This window comes from Myiozetetes cayanensis, unplaced genomic scaffold (genome assembly GCF_022539395.1).
Source record: "Myiozetetes cayanensis isolate MyiCay16 unplaced genomic scaffold, myiCay2020 scf327, whole genome shotgun sequence".
Taxonomy (NCBI): Eukaryota; Metazoa; Chordata; class Aves; order Passeriformes; family Tyrannidae; genus Myiozetetes; species Myiozetetes cayanensis.
The window spans coordinates 1-16,264 of NW_026087552.1; the positions used below are offsets into that span (position 1 = coordinate 1).

Below are 16,264 nucleotides of genomic sequence, written 5' to 3' on the forward strand. Positions count from 1 at the left end.
ACCTGCTCCTCACCAAGCCCCTTTTATATCAAACCCCTTTTATATCAAAATCAGAACCTTTTGGGATCAAACCCTTCCTATCAAACCTTTTTTGTACGACCCCCCTCTCATACCAGGCCTGCTCCTCCCCCCTCCCTTTGCCAGGCGTTTTTTGGGATCAGTCCATTGATCCCCTCCCCATCCATTGATCCCCTCCTGATCCACTGATCCCCTCCAGTCCATTGATCCCCCCAATCCATTCATCCCCTCCCCATCCATTCATCCCCTCCAGTCCATTGATCCCCTCCAATCCACTCATCCCCTCCCCATCCATTCATCCCCTCCAATCCACTCATCCCCTCCCCATCCATTCATCCCCTCCAGATCCATTGATCCCCTCCTGATCCATTGATCCCCTCCAGTCCATTGATCCCCTCCCCATCCATTCATCCTCTCCCCATCCATTGATCCCCTCCTGATCCATTGATCCTCCCAATCCATTGATCCCCTCCCCATCCATTGATCCTCCCATCATGATCCTCGATCGATCCCCCTCCCCCCCAACACAAACAGGAGACACTGGGGATGGGGAGGGGACCTACAGGCAGCACATTTATGGGGGGCTCTGGGGGCTCTGGAGGTCAGGGCCTGCAGCCCCCAAGGCCTCAGCGCAGGTTCAGGGGGCCCGAGGGCTCAGGGTTTTGGGGGATTCTGAGGATGTCCAGGGGTTTGGGGGGGGTTCAGGGGGCTCTCAGGGTTTGGGGGGGTGCTGAGGAGCCCCCCGGGGGGGGTCCAGGCCCTGCAGCCCCCGCAGGGCGCTGGCGCAGGCTCAGGGGGTTCTGGGGATGTCCAAGGTTTCAGAGGGGCTCAGGGGGGGCTCTCAGGGTTTAGGGGGGTGCTGGGAGCCCCCCGGGGGGGGTCCAGGCCCTGCAGCCCCCTCAGGGCGCTGGCGCAGGCGCTGACGAGGGCGCAGAGCTGGGCACTCCCCTCGGCCGAGCCCGTCCGGGGCAGCTCCCGCGCGGCCCAGCCCAGCTTGGCCAGCACCGCGACGCTGCAGCCCCACTGCCCCCTCCCCGAGCTCAGGGGCTCCGGGGGCCGGGGGGCCCCCTGACGGCAGCTGCCGCTCGCAGTGCTCGGGCGGGGCGGCGGGAGAGGCGCGGGGAGGGTCAGGAGCTGGGGGGAGGGGAGGAAGGAGGGAGGGGAATGAGGGGGAGGGCAGAGATGTGGCCCCTCCTCGGTACTTTTGGGTGCCACTCCTCCCCAAATTCCCATCCCCTCCCAATTCCCAGCCCCTTCACTTCCCTCCCCACCCCCACCCTTAACCCCCAATTCACCCCAGCCCCCAAATTCACCCCAGCCCCCAAACCACTCGTTCCAGCCTCCCCTTACCAATTCCCCCATGCCATTCCCAGCCCTGCCCTTCCCCAAATTCCCCCAAATTCCCCCAATTCCCGACCCCCCGGCCAGTGCCGTCCCCCGCCCCGTCCCCTGGGAGTCCTGGCAGGTCACGCAGAGGAGCCGCTGCTCCTTGTCCTGGAGCAGGATCGTCTGGGGGGAAAGAGGGTCAGAGGAGGTGAGACCCCTGGAAGGCCCCCAGTTCCCCCAGCCATTCCCAGCCCACCCCTAATTCCCCAATTCCCGATTCCCTCCCCTGGTTCTTGGGGGGTCCCAGACCTCCCAGAATTCCACCCCCAGGCCGGGGGTCTCACCCTCAATTCTCAATCCCGGGGTTCCCACCCCCTCCCATCACCCACCACCCCCATTCCCAGCCCCCCTCCCGGGGTTATCCCGGCGCTGTCCCGGGGTTATCCCGGCGCTGTCCCGGGGGTCTCACCCCGCAGCGGGGGCAGCAGCTCCCCAGCATTCGGTACCCCCGGAGCAGGAGCCCCCCCATGGTCCGGCTGAGCCGATCCTGCCGCTCCCGCCGCGCCTCCGCCTCCTCTGCCGCTGGGGACACGGCGGGGACCCGTTATGGGGGGGTCCCGGTTACCGGAGGGGATCCCGTTATGGGGGTCCCAGTTGCAGGAGGGTCCTAGTTACCGGAGGGGTCCCGTTATGAGAGGCACAGGGGACCCGGTTACCGGAGGGGTCGCGTTACAGGGGTCCCGGTTACCGAAGGGGATCCCGTTATGGGGGGCACGGGGGGGACCCGGTTACAGGGGGTTCCCGGTTACAGAGAGGGGCATGGGGCGGTCCCGTTACCGGGGGAGGGGCGTCCCGGTTACCACGGGAGGGGTCGGGGGGGAACGGGAGCTCTCCGGGGGGGTCTCCAGGACGTGGAGAGGGGCTCAGAGTTTCGGAGGATCCCCAGCTGGGGGTCCCTAGGGGTTCTCCCGGAAGGTTGCCGGGGGGTTGGGGGGGTATCCCGGGGGTTTCCCGGAGGGTTTCCCGGGGGTCCCGCCGGGGCCGCACCCGCGTTCAGCGCCATCGTCGCTGCGGAGACGGCGTCGCGCTCGAGTGACGTCACGGAGAGGGGAGGGGACAGAAACGGGGCTCGATTTGCATAACCCCACCCCCTCCTGCCTGATTGGCCGCCCGTGCGCGCTCTCCCCGCCCCTTCAGGGTGATTTGCATATCGCGCGCGAGTTCCGTATCGGCCGCTCTCATTGGGCAGGGCTGGCCCCGCCCACGCCCCGCCCCTTCTGTATAAATAGAAGGGTTTTATATTTAACTTCTATTTAGTTTATATTAAATTATTCTAATCATCATCATCAACATCATTCCTTATTTTTTTCCCAATTTCACGGTTTTTCAGGCCCAAACGCCTCCAGAACGAATGAAATTCCCACCTGAGCTCCTTCTGGGAGGCCCCAAATCTTGGAAATAAGGAAAGTTCCAGGAATAAATCAGGACAAGGAGGGACCGTTCAAGGGGATTTTTGGCCCCGAGAGCCGCTTTTTTTTTTCCATTTTCTCCCCAAAATTCCCTCTAGGAACCCACCCAGGACACGCTGAAAACAGATTCCCCCCCAGGTCCTAAATGCCCCCATCAGTTATTTTCTAATTACCATTGTTAGTATTAACACCCGTAATTTTTCTGGGTCTTAACCAGAAAAAACCCCACGCAGGAGCCACCGCAAAAGGGATTTTACTGGAAAAACTCAGGACGTACAAAATTCCCCCCCATCTCCCCCCTCGGGAGTCACGCGCCCCCCTCCCCCCGCCCCATTCCCAGGCGCTGCCGAACCATCTCGGGCAGGAAACTCCTCAGGAAGTGGAAAAACTCGTGGAAAAGCGGCGGGGGGTCGAGGACAGGCCGGAGCCGCAGCAGCACTTGGGGGTCCCGGCGCGAACCCCCCCTGCGGGCGCGGGCCTGGAAGCGCAGCAGCGGCTCCGGGGGCCCAGGAGGCTCCCGGGGGGGTCCCCGCTGTCCCCCCGCACGATGGCCTCGGTCACCGCCCGCTCCAGCGCCAGCGAGTCCTGCTCGGGACCCCAGGACAACCCCTGAGATCCTCAGGACCCTCCCCGGGCCCCTGAGCCCCCGGACCCCAGGACATTCCCCAGGACCCCCAGGCCCCCCGTGGGTCGCGGAGGCGGCGGCGGAGGCGGCGGCGGCCCCTCCACACCCGGTGCCACACGGAACAGCTCCAGAGGGACGGGGGGAGCGCCGGGGGGGGCCGGGAGCGCTTCCCAGGGGGAATTTCGGGGCCGTTCGGGGCCTCGGGACGGAGACGCTTCGAGCCCGGGGCCGGTGACGGGGACAGACTCCCCTGGAGCCCAAATTCCCCTCGGGAATCTCCCCCCTCCTTCCCCCCGAGGTGACCCCCGGATCCTGGTGCTGCTGGCCCTGATCCCGACGGATCCAGGGGCACCTCCTCAGCTGTCCCCGCGTCCCCCGGGACCCCAAATTCCCCTGGGGAACGTCCCGTCACCCCCCCGGGGTGACCTTTGGCTCCCGGCGGGGGCTCCTCCGTGTCTGACAGATCCTGAGGCAGTTCCTCCAGCTCCTCCCCCTCCTCAGGTGCCCCCAGCTCCCCCCGGGCCCCCCCCAAGGGGTCGCAGCTGCACCCCAGGACGTCCCCGAGCACGAAGCCCACGGCCCCGCAGACCTCCCGGAACCCGCCGGGCCCCCCCGAGCCCCCGCGGGGCCGCAGCGGGAGGGGGATGGTGAAGCCCCCCCCGTCCCTCTCGGGGGTCCCCCCGGGCTGGAGGAGCCCCAGGACCCCCCAGGGGCGGCCGCGGCGGGACCGGTGGCGGAACTCGGGGCCGCGGCAGAATTTGGCGGCCTCGCGGCAGCAGCGGCTGAACCGCGACACGGCCCGGGCGGGGACGTTGGCGGCCACGTTGTGGCTCAGCTCGAAGGGGTCCTGCAGGGTCAGGGGGCCCGGGCGCAGCCCCCCCAGGGCGCCGGGGGGGGGCCGGGGCAGCGCTCGGCCCTCGCGGGGCGACAGCAGGAGCCGGGGCAGCTCCAGCCCCCCGAAAAATGAGAAGAACTCGGCCAGGAGGGAGCCTGGAGGGGGGGAAAAAGGGGGGTCAGATGGCCCTGGGACCCCAAAACCGCCCAAACATCCCCAGAACATCCCTCAGAACATCCCCTGGGACCCTCCTAAAAACACTCCTGAGAAACGAGAACTCGGCCTTGGAGGGAAAGGGAAGGGGAGGTCAAACCATCCTGGGACCCCCAAAGCCGCCCCCAAACCCACCCTGAAACCCACCGTGCCCCAAAAAACCACCCAGACACCCCCAAAAGCACCCAGACACGTTCTGGTACGGCTTTGGGCCCCCCCCAGCCCACGCTGGGGGTCTCTCACCTGTGCTCTGGGTGTTCCCGCTCGGCTCCAGCACAGAGGGGTCCCGGGGGAAGCTGCAATCCCACCCCCCCACCTCGGCTCGGTCCTCAGGGCCTGCGCCAGGAGGAGGGACCCCAGAGTAAGGAGGGGGCTCCAGGCAGGGGGGACACCCCCAAACCCCGGGGGGAGCCCTGGGTGGGCTGAGGGGGGGGTCTCACCCGCCAGGTCCCGCAGCTGCAGCCCCGAGGGCAGCACGGGGGGGCTCCGGGTCTGCAGGAAGAACACGACGAGCAGCGTCAGGGCGTAGTTGGTGAGGAGGGGGCCCCCCCCCGAGGGGTTCCCTGGGACAGAAATGGGGGAAAGAGGGGTCAGGACCCCCATCCTGACCCCCCCTCACCCGCCAGGCCCCCCCTCCCCTCGGCCGGGCCCTCAGAGCGCAGCCCACGGGGGGATAACGGGGCGTGGGCAGGGGGGTCCCAGCCCCCCTGGGGAGGGTCCCAGCCCCCCGGGGTCCCCTCACCTGCCAGCCCCTTGGCTCTCGCCCAGGCCCTCACGCCGTAGCCCAGGGGCCGCACTCGGGGATCGGCGTCGGCGCAGAAGCGCAGGAAGCGCGTGTTGAACAGGGCCAGGCTGGGGGGACACAGATCGGGGGGAAACGGGGAAAGGGGGAAACGGGGGAAATGGGAGGGGAAATGGGGGGGAAATAGGGGAAAATGGGAGAAAAGAAGGGAGGAAAGACACAGGGTAAAAATAGGGTGAACGGGAAAGGAAAGGAGAACAGGGAAGAGGAATAAGTGGGAAAGGGAAAAGGGAAAAAAAAGGGGAAAAAGGGAGGGAGAAAGGGAGAGAAAAGAAGGGGAACAGAGAAGGGGAAGAGGGAACACAGAAGGGAAAAAGGAAAGGGAAACAGGAGGGAAAAAGGACAAGAAAAGGACAAATAAGAGAAAAAGGGAACAGGAGACTCCTGAGCCCCCCCCTTCCCCCCGAGCCACCCCTCAATGGTTGTGCACACACATCCCTGAGCCCCCTGAGGCCCCCAGGCCTCCCCAGCCTCCCAAAATCCCCCAGCCCCTCACCGGTTGTGCACACACACATCCCCTGAGCCCCCAGAGCCCCTGAGCTCCCTGAGGCCCCCAGCCGCTCACCGGTTGTGCACACACATGCCCCTGAGCCCCTGAGCCCCCCAGCCCTCACCGTTGTGCACACACATGTCCCTACCCCTGAGCCCCTGACACCCCCGTGAGCCCCCCTGAGCCCCCCAGCCCCTCACCGGTTGTGCACACACACGTCCCCCTCCAGCCCCGACTGTTTGTGGCTGAATTTCACGACGGGCCGGCGGGCGCCGGGGACGGGTCGGACCCCCCGGACCCCCGGGACGCAGCGGCGCAGCACCGACCCCACCAGGGCCAGCACCCGCTCGGGGGGGGCCCCCTGGAGACCCCCCCCAGGGCCCAGCAGGGACCCCTCGTCCTCAGACAGGGACCCCTCGGAGCAGGAGGTGTCCCCGTCACCCAGCAGGGACCCCTCGGGGGGGGGCCCCTCGGACCCCCACAGGGACCCCTCGGACCCCAGAAGGGACCCGTTGGTGGGGGGGCTGGGAGGGGGGTCCCCATCCCCCAGCAGGGGGTCTCCAGGGGGGTCCCTGTCCCCTGTTGGGGCAGGGGGGGCGTCCTTGGGGGGCTCCTTCTCCCCTGTCGGGAGCCCCTCGGTGTGGGGTCCCTTGGGGGGGTCCCTGTCCCCTGTCTGGGTCCTGGGAGTCCCTGTCCCCTGTCTGGGGTCCCTGGGGGGGGTCCCAGGGGGGGTCCTCGCCCCCCGGCAGCTCCAGGTGCAGGTCCAGGTCGCAGCCGTGGACGTCGAAGCCGTTGACGGAGGAGCCGAAGGGGACGATGGAGCAGCCTGGGGGGAAAGGACACGCCTGGGACACGGCTGGGACACGGCTGGGACACGGCTGGGACACGGCTGGGACACGCCTGGGACACGGCTGGAACATGCCACATGCCTGGGACACGCCTGTCCCACGCCTGTCACTCACACAGCACCCCCCTGCCACCCCCCCCGTGCCCCCACCTGGGAAGAACTCGGAGAACACCTCCTGGAACAGCGACACGAGGAGGCTCCGCAGGCGCCGCTCGGCCTCGCTCAGCTCCAGGAGCTGCACCAGGAGCTGCAGCTGGGCCTCCACCTGCGCAACTGGGCTTACTGGGGGCACTGGGGGGTCCCCCCAGCACACCTGGACATCATCCACAGGACCCCCAAGCCCCTGGGAGAGCCCGAGGAGCCCTCCCCAAACTTTCCAGAGATCCCTGCCCGCCCGCCCCAAACCCACCCCTAAACCCTCGGCACAGCTTTGGGATCCTCCCGAGGTCCCCACCCTCCCCCGTGCCCCCCCACTCACATCTGGGGCCTGGCCCAGCGCCTCCTGCAGCCCCCGGGCCTGGGGGCTCGGGGCCGCGGGCCCGCGGGGGGCCGGGGAAGGTTTTGTGCTCCTGGGCCGGGACCTGAGCCGCCGCCCCCCCAGGCAGTGCCGGGGGTGCTCCAGGGCCCGCTGCCGCTCCGAGGGGTCCGACAGCTCCACGATGGCAAAGGCGCCCTGGGGGGGGGGCACAGGGGTCACTCCAGGGCTGGGACACCCCCTGGGACCCCCCCGGGGCTGCGACACCCACCGGGACCCCCCTGGAGCTGCGACACCCCCCGGGACACCTCCTGGGGCTGGGACACCCCCCGGGACACCTCGGGAGCCCCTCGGGCAGCGACACCCCTCGGGACCCCCCGAGACAGGGATCCCCCCCGTCTCCTTCCCGGGGATCCCGTGCCCCCCGTGCCCCCACCTTGTCCTTGTCCATGACGACCCCGGTGACGCCCCCGAAGCTCCCGAAGTGGCGCCGCAGCTCGGCGGGGTCGGTGCCGCGGGCGAAGCCGCTCACGAAGAGGCTCCGCAGCTCCTGCTCCCGGCGCTCGGCCCGCAGCGACCGGAGCCGCCGGTGCCGCTTCCCGGACAGGTGGGACGCGAGGCTCGGGCCTGGGGGGGGGCACCGGGAAACGAGGGGGGGTCACGGGAACGGGGGTCCCGCAGCCCCCCAGTCCCGTTAAGCGGGAGCCCCCCGGTCCCGGTGGTCGCGGAGCCCCCTCACTCACGGTTGGCCGCGGTGATCTGGCACAGGCGGCAGCGGAAGCCGCCCCGGGGCAGCGGCTGCACGTCGGGGTCCGTTGCCGGGTCCGCTGCCGGGTCCGTTACCGGGGCCGGTCCGGGGCCTGAGCCCGTCACAGGGCCCATGTCGGGGCCGGGCCGGGGGCCCGGGTCGGGCTCGGGTTTAAGCTCAGGGTCGGGATCAGGATCAGGGTCCGGGTCCGGTTCCATCGCGGTCCCGGTTCCCGCGCCCGTTCCCGCCGCCACTTCCGCCGGAAATGGTCCGTTCCCAAAGCGTTCCCCCATGGGGGCTCCGCCGCGAATGGTCCGTCCCTCCCGGCTCCCCTCCCGGAAACACGGCCCGACACAACCATTCCGCCCGGAGACCCCCGGTATCCCGCGTTTCCCTAAACCCCCCCCCCCTCGGTTCCCGTTTTGGGGCCGCACTGAAGAAAAAACTCATCGCGTTTATTTCCTGTCGCTACAGAACCGGGACAGCCCGAGATACAAAACCGGGGGCGTCGCTCCACGTACAAAAGGGGCCCGCGGGGGGAATTTGGGGGCAGGGGGGCAGCGGGGAGGGGGCACTAGAACAGCCCCAGGACCGGCCCTGGCCCCCACCCCCTCCGCGAGCTTTTTCTATGGAAATAAAAAATACAAAGGGGGCGGGGCTGGGGGGCTCAGGGGGCCGGGGAGTCAGTCCTCGAGCACGATGGGCTCCGAGGTGCTGGCGGGGTGGGGGGCGGGGGCACCAGGGCTCCCCCTCCCGGCCGCAGGGGCAGCCCCGGCTTCACCTTGAGGGGCAGGTTGGGGCGTCGGGCGGCCCGACGGAGCTCCAGGTGAGTGAGAGCCTTGCGCAGCGCCCTGGGGGACACGGGGGGGTCAGCAACAGCCCTGGGACCCCTGACACCCCCAGACAGCCCCCAGGGACACCAGGAACCATGCCGGGACAACGCAGAGCCCCCACACCCTGTGGAACCCCCAAATTCTGTGTCCCTCCCACCCCTTGGCCCCCTCCAGACCCTCCCAGCTGACCCCACTTTGCCCCCTCAGCGGGAGTCCTTGGTGGCCACGAACACCACGGGGTTCGGGGCTGTCCCCGTGACCCCCCCAGAGCCCCGTGACCCCCCCAGGCTCACCGGGTGTCCTTGGTGGCCACGAACACCACGGGGTTCGGGGCTGTCCCCGTGACCCCCCCAGAGCCCCGTGACCCCCAGGCTCACCGGGTGTCCTGGTGGCCACGAACACCACGGGGTTCGGGGCTGTCCCCGTGACCCCCCCAGAGCCCCGTGACCCCCCCAGGCTCACCGGGTGTCCTTGGTGGCCACGAACACCACGGGGTTCGGGGCTGTCCCGTGACCCCCAGAGCCCCGTGACCCCCCCAGGCTCACCGGGTGTCCTTGGTGGCCACGAACACCACGGGATTCGGGGCGTCCGCCGGGTTCAGCTTCTGCCGTTTGGTGCCGGGCGGGGGCGGGGGGCGCAGCGCGGCCGCCAGGGGGCGCCCGTTGGCCGAGAAGGGCAGCGCCGCAGAGCCCACCTGGGGGTGTCAATCACGGCCTTGGCCCCGCCCCCCGGCCAATCACAGAGCGTGCTGCCCATGGCCCCGCCCACCACAGACCACGCCTTCCATCAGACCCCACCCCCAACGCTGTCAATCACTCCTGACACCACCCCCACTCCTGTCAATCAGCCCAGGCCCCGCCCCCAAGCCCTTTCTACACCAATCAGGGACAGCCCTGTTCCCACAGCCCCACCCACCCATCACTCAACCCTGACCCCCTTTACACTGTCAATCACCTCCAGACTCCACCCACATTCATGTCAATTACCCAGACTCCACCCACAGTCATGTCAATCACTCACAGACTCCACCCACGTTAATGTCAATCACCCAGACTCCACCCACATTTATGTCAATCACCCCCAGACTCCACCCACATTTATGTCAATCATCCCCAGACTCCACCCACATTCATGTCAATCACCCAGACTCCACCCACATTCATGTCAATCACCCCAGACTCCACCTACATTTATGTCAATCACCCACAGACCCCACCCACACTCATGTCAATCACTCCCAGGCTCCACCCACCCCTGTCAATCACTCTCAGAAACCCACCCACACATGTGTCAATCACTCCCAGGCTCCACCCACCCATGTCAATCACTCTCAGACTCCACCCACATTCATCTCAATCACTCCCAGACCCCTCCCACCCCTGTCAATCACTCCCAGACCCCTCCCACTCCCCATCAATCACCTCCCGACCCCTCCTCACCCTCATCCGGGGGGGTCGGTGGCCATCGCCCCCCGCCTCGTAGCCCCTCTTGCCCCTCAGCCCCGCCAGCCCCCGGCTCTGGCTCAGCTGGTTCCTGTTGATGGGGTCTTGGTGCCTCGCGGCGTCTTCGGCTTCAGGGGGCCTGGGCCGCTGGGGGGCACGGAGAGGTCAGGGGGTCCTGTGGCCCCACAGAGCCCCCAAACCACCCCACACACGCCCTGAACCCCACACCCCCTCCATTCTGCATCCCCCAACCCCTCCCCACCCCCAGGCACCCACCCACGACCCCCAAATCTGAGGCCCAATACCCCTATCCCCCACACAGCCCCTAGAGACCCCCCAGGCCCCAGAGACCCCTCCCCAACCCTTCCCCCCGTCACGCAGGACCTCCAGATTTCTCCCCCCTCACCCAGCTCCTTGACGATGGCGGCGAGGGGCAGGCGGGTCAGGGGGTGGATCTTCAGGGGGGCCTTGGCGGCCTTGGGCAGCCGGATGGAGCCTGGGGGGGCAGGGGGGCTGCTCAGGGGGGCCACACCTCACACCCCGTTACCCCCGGGGGAGGGTCCCCCCCCGTGATCCCCCAGAGGCCCCAAGTGCCCCCTCACACTCGGCCTTGATGGCGTTGGCGTTGATAGGCGCGTAGGGGGTCCCAAACTCCCCCCAATAACCCCTGTGCCCCCTCACACTCAGCCTTGATGGCATTGGCGTTGATGGGCGCGTAGGGGGTCCCTGTACCCCCTGTGTCCCCTGTGTCTGCCCTGTGCCCCCCAATCCCCCCCTCACACTCGGCCTTGATGGCGTTGATGGGCGCGTAGGGGGTCCCTGTCCCCCCCTGTGCCCCCCAATTCCCCCTCACACTCGGCCTTGATGGCGTTGGCGTTGATGGGCGCGTAGGGGATCCCTGTGTCCCCCCTGTGCCCCCCAATCCCCCCTCACACTCGGCCTTGATGGCGTTGGCGTTGATGGGCGCGTAGGGGGTCCCTGTCCCCCCCTGTGCCCCCCAATCCCCCCTCACACTCAGCCTTGATGGCGTTGGCATTGATGGGCGCGTAGGGGGTCCCAAACTCCCCCCTGTACCCCCAATCCCCCCCTCACACTCAGCCTTGATGGCGTTGGCGTTGATGGGCGCGTAGGGCCGCCGCGCGGCGCGCCGGGGCTGCAGGACGTCGCGGCACAGGCGGCGGGACAGGCGGGTCAGGCGCGTGGTCTGCAGCAGGAACGTCTGGCGGTTCTTGGCCAGCAGCTTCGCCCGGCTCGTCGTGTACGGGGACAGGCTCTGGGCCTCGGGCCGGGACAGGTGACCTCGCGAGTGGGGCTCCTGGGATGGGGGTGGGGATGTCAGGGGGGGCTGGGACCCCCAAAACGCCCTCCAGAGCCCCCCCAGCCCATCCCATGGCTGTGCACGGGAAAGGCTCGGGGCCTCGGGGCAGGACAGGGGACGCTGGGAATGGGGTTCCTCCAGAGAGTAGGGGATTAGGGGCTATTGGGGGTCCTGAGGGTTTGGGGGGCTCACCGAGGCGCTGCGGGTCACCCCCTCCAGCTGGGTGGGCGTCTTGAGCCCCCCGTATTTCTTCCAGTAGATCCAGCAGGAAGCACAGAGCCGGCACTGCATGTTGGGGGGGCCCCAGGCGTACCACTGGGGGGACTGGGATGCTGGGGTGGGGGGGAGACATTGGGTCAGGGACACCCCCCAAACACAGGGACCCCCAGAGGACCCATCCCAAAACCCCGCGGCCCCTCCCAAATCCCAGGAATCCCCCCACATCCTGGTTCCCCCCCAAACCCCAAGACCTCCTCAAGCCCCCTCCCAATACCCCCAAGCCCCTGGGATCCCCCCAACAGCCCCCAGTCCCCCCAAGGCCCCCCCAGCCCCCACTGACTGTGGCAGCTCTCGCAGCTCAGCCCCTTCTGGAACCCGGCCCCGTTCACGCCGGGTTTGGAGCCCACCGAGATGATCTGGTTGGGGTTGGGTTTGGTGCTGCAGAAAAGGGGGGGCGGTCAGGGGTGGTCCTGTGTGCCCCCCTAGGCCCAGGAGGGGGTCCCCAAGCCCCCCCACTCACTAGGTGGGGATGTAGACTTGCTTCAGTTTGCTGTCGGCCTCCGCTGCCTTCAGCCTCTTCTGTGAGCAGGGGGAGGGGTCACACGGGGCTGGGGGTCACACAGCCCCCCAAACCACCACAGGCCCCCCAGAAGCCCCCTCAAGTCCACAGGAGCCCCCCAAACCCCACATCTGCTCCCTCAAACCTCCTGCAAGCCCCTAAACCCCCATATCAAGCCCCCAGGCTGCCACTGCCCCTAAAACCTCCCAGCCTTCTCAAGTCTTTGTATCAGCCCCTTAGACCCTCACAGCTCCCCCAAACCCCCAGCAGCTTCCCCAGACCCCACCAAGTGCCCCCAAACCCCAGCAGCTTCCCCAGACCCCAGACGATCCCAAACCCCAGCAGCTCCCCAATCCCCGTCTCAGCCCCCTAAGCCTCCCAGGCCCCCGTACCTGCTGGATGTAGCGGTCGGTGGTTTTCCACATGTAGTAGAACTGGACGATGCTGGCCAGCGACTTCCAGGGCAGCTGTGGGGACACAGCCCTGGGGTTGGCAGGGGGGACTGGGGGGTCCCTGACGCCCCCAGGACACCCCCCCCGAGCCCGAGCCCGTCCCCCCCACTCACGAAGTCCTGCCGGATGTCGTTGAAGTCCTTGCCGTACTTCTCGAGGGCCTCCTCGAACAGCATGGCCTCGGACGCCGACCACTCCTCCATCTCGTCCCGGCACAGCACCGGCCCCCCCTGCGGCACCAGCGTGGCCATGGCCCGCGCCAGGTCGTACCCGTTCCGCTGCAGCGTGTCCATGGCGTGGAACTGGGAGCAATGGTACGTACTGGGGGCACCGGGGGGGCTCCACTGGGGGCTTTGGGGCAGGTTTGGGGGGGTCCCTCACAACCCCCCAGCGGTGCCAGCGTGTCCATGGCGTGGAACTGGGAGCAATGGTATGCACTGGGGGCACCGGGGGGGCTCCAGTGGGGGTTTGGGGCAGGTTTGGGGTCTCACAACCCCTACGTGGCTGTGGGGTGGGACAGGGAGCTATGGGATGTACTGGGGGCAGGCCTCAAATGGGGGGGCTTGTGGGGCTCTAGGCGGGATTTGGGGTGTCCCAGGGGGAACTCAGGGGGCTCTGAGGGGATATTTGAGTGTTGTGGACAGTAATGGAGCGCTCCAAGAGGGACCTGGAGTGTCCCAAGACCACCAGGGGCTCTGAGCGGATCTCGCAGTGTATGAGGGACATCGAGGCTCCTCCAGGGGGATCTCTGGGTGTCCCAGAGCATCTTGAGGTGTCCCAAAAACTCTGGGGGTCTCTGAGGGGACCTCAGGATGTCCCAGGGAACTGGGGCGCTTTGAGGGACATCAGAGTGTGCTGAGGGAGCTGGGGGGGCTCCCAGGGGATCTCGGGGCGCCCCAGGGGCATCAGGGGGCTCGAGGCCCCCCCTCACCAGGGTGATGTCCCGCGAGGCCGCGGCCGCGCTCATGTGCAGGCTGGGCTGGCGGATGGAGCTGCTGCAGTCCAGGGCACGGGCGAAGGTCCCCACAGCTCTAGAGGGGGGACTGGGAGGTCAGGGATGTCCCACAGACCCCCCTGTGTCCCCCCACACCCACCAGACCCCCCCTCACCGAGCCACCACCAGGAACTGGTCGATCTGCCGGTCCGTCAGGGGGTTGTCGGGGTCCCACACCTTCATCTCCATCTTCTGCTGGTTCCTGTTGTCTGACTCACCTGGGAGGGGTTGGGGGGGGCTCTCAGGGTGACCCCCCAGTCCTGCACCCCCCAGAGCCCTCCCAGAGCCCCCCAAACCTTCGGCCAGGCGCTCGGGGATCTCGGCCTGGTACTTGCAGCCCACCCGGATCTCGCCCTGGTCGGCCAGGAGGGTTTTCTGCACGGGGTCGAACACCAGCGAGTAGAAGAAGCAATCCTGGGGTGGAGGGGAACAGTGGGGGGGCTCAGCAGGGTGTGGGGGGGTTCATCTGAGTGGGGGACCCCCTGATTCCCACCCCATCCCTGTCTGGGGGTGCAGGGACTCACCTCCTTCTCCAGGTACTGCCCCAGGATGTCGGTCTCGTTGAGCAGCGTCACGCTGCACTTGCCCCTGTGGGGAGAGAAGTGGGGGTCATCCCGAGCCCCCCTGAGACGGGACCCACCCTGAGCCCCCCTGGACCCCCCCCAGACCCCCCTCACCGGATGTGGGTGGCCGGGAGCGACTCGAACTGGCGGGACAGGAACAGCTCCCGGTGCTTGAGTTGGTGCCGCTGCTGCTCCGACATCGGGGGCTGCTTGGACTCCTCCTCGAACTCGCCTGGGGGGGATCGGGGGGGTCAGAGCGGGGGATCGTCCCCCTCAAATCCAGCTGGGAGGGCCATTGTTCTCCCAGCGCCCCCCAGGGGCTCTGGCAGCGGCCCCGGGCGAGGGGGAGGGGAGGGAGGGGAAGGGGAGGGCGTTGGGAAGGTTGGTGGGGGTGGGGCCCCCCAGCACCCCCCAGCACCCCCAGCAAGGGCAGAACCCCCAGTTTTGGTGGGAGGACAAGTTGGGGTTCAATCCTTGCCCCCCACCCCCTTAGGGTGCAGCTGTGACCCCCAAATGGGTAAAGCCTCCCCAGATCACCCCAGTGACTGCAGAAACAACACACCAGCTCCCCCCTCCTGAACTGGGGGGCATCCTGGGGGGACGGGGAGCCACAGCCCCCCCAGCAACCCCCCAACCACCAGCATCCGTCTGTGACCCTCAAAAGAGCAAATCACCCCAAGGCCAGCAGGGACACACCAGTTCCCCCACAATCTGGGGGGCACTGTGGTGGGATGGGGGTGCCCCCCACCCCAAAGCCCCCTGAGCCCCCCACTCACGGGCGTTGCTGTCAGCCAGGCTGTTGAGGCTGCTGGAGATGTCCCGGCGCCGGAACAGACAAACCACCTTGGCCTCCACGTTCCCATTGGCCGTCTGGGGGGGGAGCAGTGGGTGAGGGGGGCTCTGGGGGAGCCCCCCCAGAGCTGGGACCCCCCCCATCAAGGACGAGGGTCTCACCTTGTTGAGCTCCTCGATGCGCCGTACCAGGTAGGGGTTGCTGGAGGAGTTCTCGAAGTACACGTAGTCTGGGGGGAGGGGGGGCCGTGAGGGGAGACCCCCCCACCCCAACCCCCTTTGTTCTGACCCCATCTTCCTCCTCCCCCCAAAATTTTGGGGGGTTTCTCACAGACGCCCCCATCTCTCCGTTACACACCGGGGGTCCCCCACTGACACAGCCCCCCCCCCCTCACAAATGGGGGGGCAGGGCAGGGCAGGACCCCCCTGCAAAAGTCGAGGGTCCCCCTCATGGACCCCCCTTCTCCTTACAGGAAGAAAGGGGAAAGTGTCTCCCATTTTGGGACCTCAGGAATTAAAACTTCCCTCAGTGTCCCCCACCACAGATCCCCAGAATCCCCTCACGGGACCCCCACAACAGACCCCCCCTCTCTCAGTCCCCCTACAGGACCCCCCCTCCACATCCCATCACAGACCCTCACCCCCTCACAGGATCCCCCCCCAACAAACCCCCCATATCCACTCCTAGACTCCTCTAAACCTTCTCACGGACTTCTTTTTCCCTCTCTGGGACCCCCCCCTCACAGACCCCCCATATCCCCTCACAGACCCCCACATCCCCTCACGGGCTTCTCCCCACGGCCCCTCAGCCCTTACTGGGACCCCCTAATCCCCTCAAGGACCCCCGTTCCTGAGACCCCCATATCCCCTCATGGACCCCCTTATACCCCCATGGACCCCCATAACCCCTCATGGGCCCCCTCCTCCTCGCCCCCTCACAGAGCCCCCCACTCCCCTCAGGGCCCCCCTCCCCTAAGCCCCTTTCCCTCAGGGTCCCCCGGCCCTGCCGCCCCCTGCCGGCCCCCCGGCCCCCGTCCCGCTCACCCCCGACGCGGTACATGTTGGCCGCCATGGCCGCTCGTTCGGCCGCGCTACCCCCGGGCCCGGCCCCGGCCGCGCTTCATCGCCGCTCCCGCCGCCTCCGCGCCGGCACGGCCGGTTCGGGCACCTCCGGAGCGCTTCGGGCACCTCCGGAGACAGTTCGGGCGATTCCGGAACGCGCTCGGGTAACTCCGGAAGGACTC

The 16,264-nt window shown here is 67.7% G+C and overlaps 3 protein-coding genes across 3 annotated transcripts; all 3 read right to left on the bottom strand.

Moving 5' to 3' along the window:
* Window positions 1-688: 688 nt before the first annotated feature.
* On the bottom strand, window positions 689-2,423 carry ZNRD2 (zinc ribbon domain containing 2). The gene is made up of 4 exons (XM_050327235.1): window positions 2,392-2,423; window positions 1,814-1,926; window positions 1,369-1,527; window positions 689-1,152 (listed from the first exon to the last, which is right to left on the bottom strand). Exons 1-4 carry the CDS (start codon window positions 2,405-2,407, stop codon window positions 847-849), a joined length of 594 nt encoding a protein of 197 aa, XP_050183192.1. The 5' UTR covers window positions 2,408-2,423; the 3' UTR covers window positions 689-846.
* A 641-nt stretch (window positions 2,424-3,064) lies between these two features.
* Window positions 3,065-8,200, bottom strand: TUT1 (terminal uridylyl transferase 1, U6 snRNA-specific). Its single transcript, XM_050327238.1, is given in 13 exon segments — window positions 3,065-3,348; window positions 3,351-3,430; window positions 3,508-3,705; window positions 3,742-4,428; window positions 4,730-4,822; window positions 4,927-5,049; window positions 5,229-5,338; window positions 5,979-6,457; window positions 6,459-6,604; window positions 6,776-6,890; window positions 7,104-7,298; window positions 7,537-7,727; window positions 7,844-8,200. Coding segments are annotated over 13 exon segments (2,868 nt in total). The 5' UTR covers window positions 8,067-8,200; the 3' UTR covers window positions 3,065-3,120.
* Window positions 8,201-8,531: 331 nt separating this feature from the next.
* MTA2 (metastasis associated 1 family member 2) lies at window positions 8,532-16,237 on the bottom strand. Its single transcript, XM_050327243.1, is given in 20 exon segments — window positions 8,532-8,578; window positions 8,581-8,699; window positions 9,227-9,375; window positions 10,121-10,221; window positions 10,224-10,262; window positions 10,530-10,619; window positions 11,216-11,438; window positions 11,634-11,773; window positions 12,001-12,098; window positions 12,181-12,239; window positions 12,612-12,686; window positions 12,785-12,973; window positions 13,603-13,702; window positions 13,781-13,883; window positions 13,962-14,079; window positions 14,190-14,253; window positions 14,343-14,460; window positions 15,005-15,098; window positions 15,183-15,250; window positions 16,065-16,237. Coding segments are annotated over 20 exon segments (2,022 nt in total). The 5' UTR covers window positions 16,093-16,237.
* Between the last annotated feature and the right edge of the window lie 27 nt (window positions 16,238-16,264).

Excerpts from the sequence above, each read along its gene's own strand:
- ZNRD2 (XM_050327235.1), bottom strand. Across the intron at positions 1,528-1,813 it reads GCTGCTGCCCCCGCTGCGGG|ACGATCCTGCTCCAGGACAA; the intron begins GTGAGACCCCCG and ends CTTTCCCCCCAG. Across the intron at positions 1,153-1,368 it reads GGAATGGCATGGGGGAATTG|CTCCTGACCCTCCCCGCGCC; the intron begins GTAAGGGGAGGC and ends CCCTCCCCCCAG.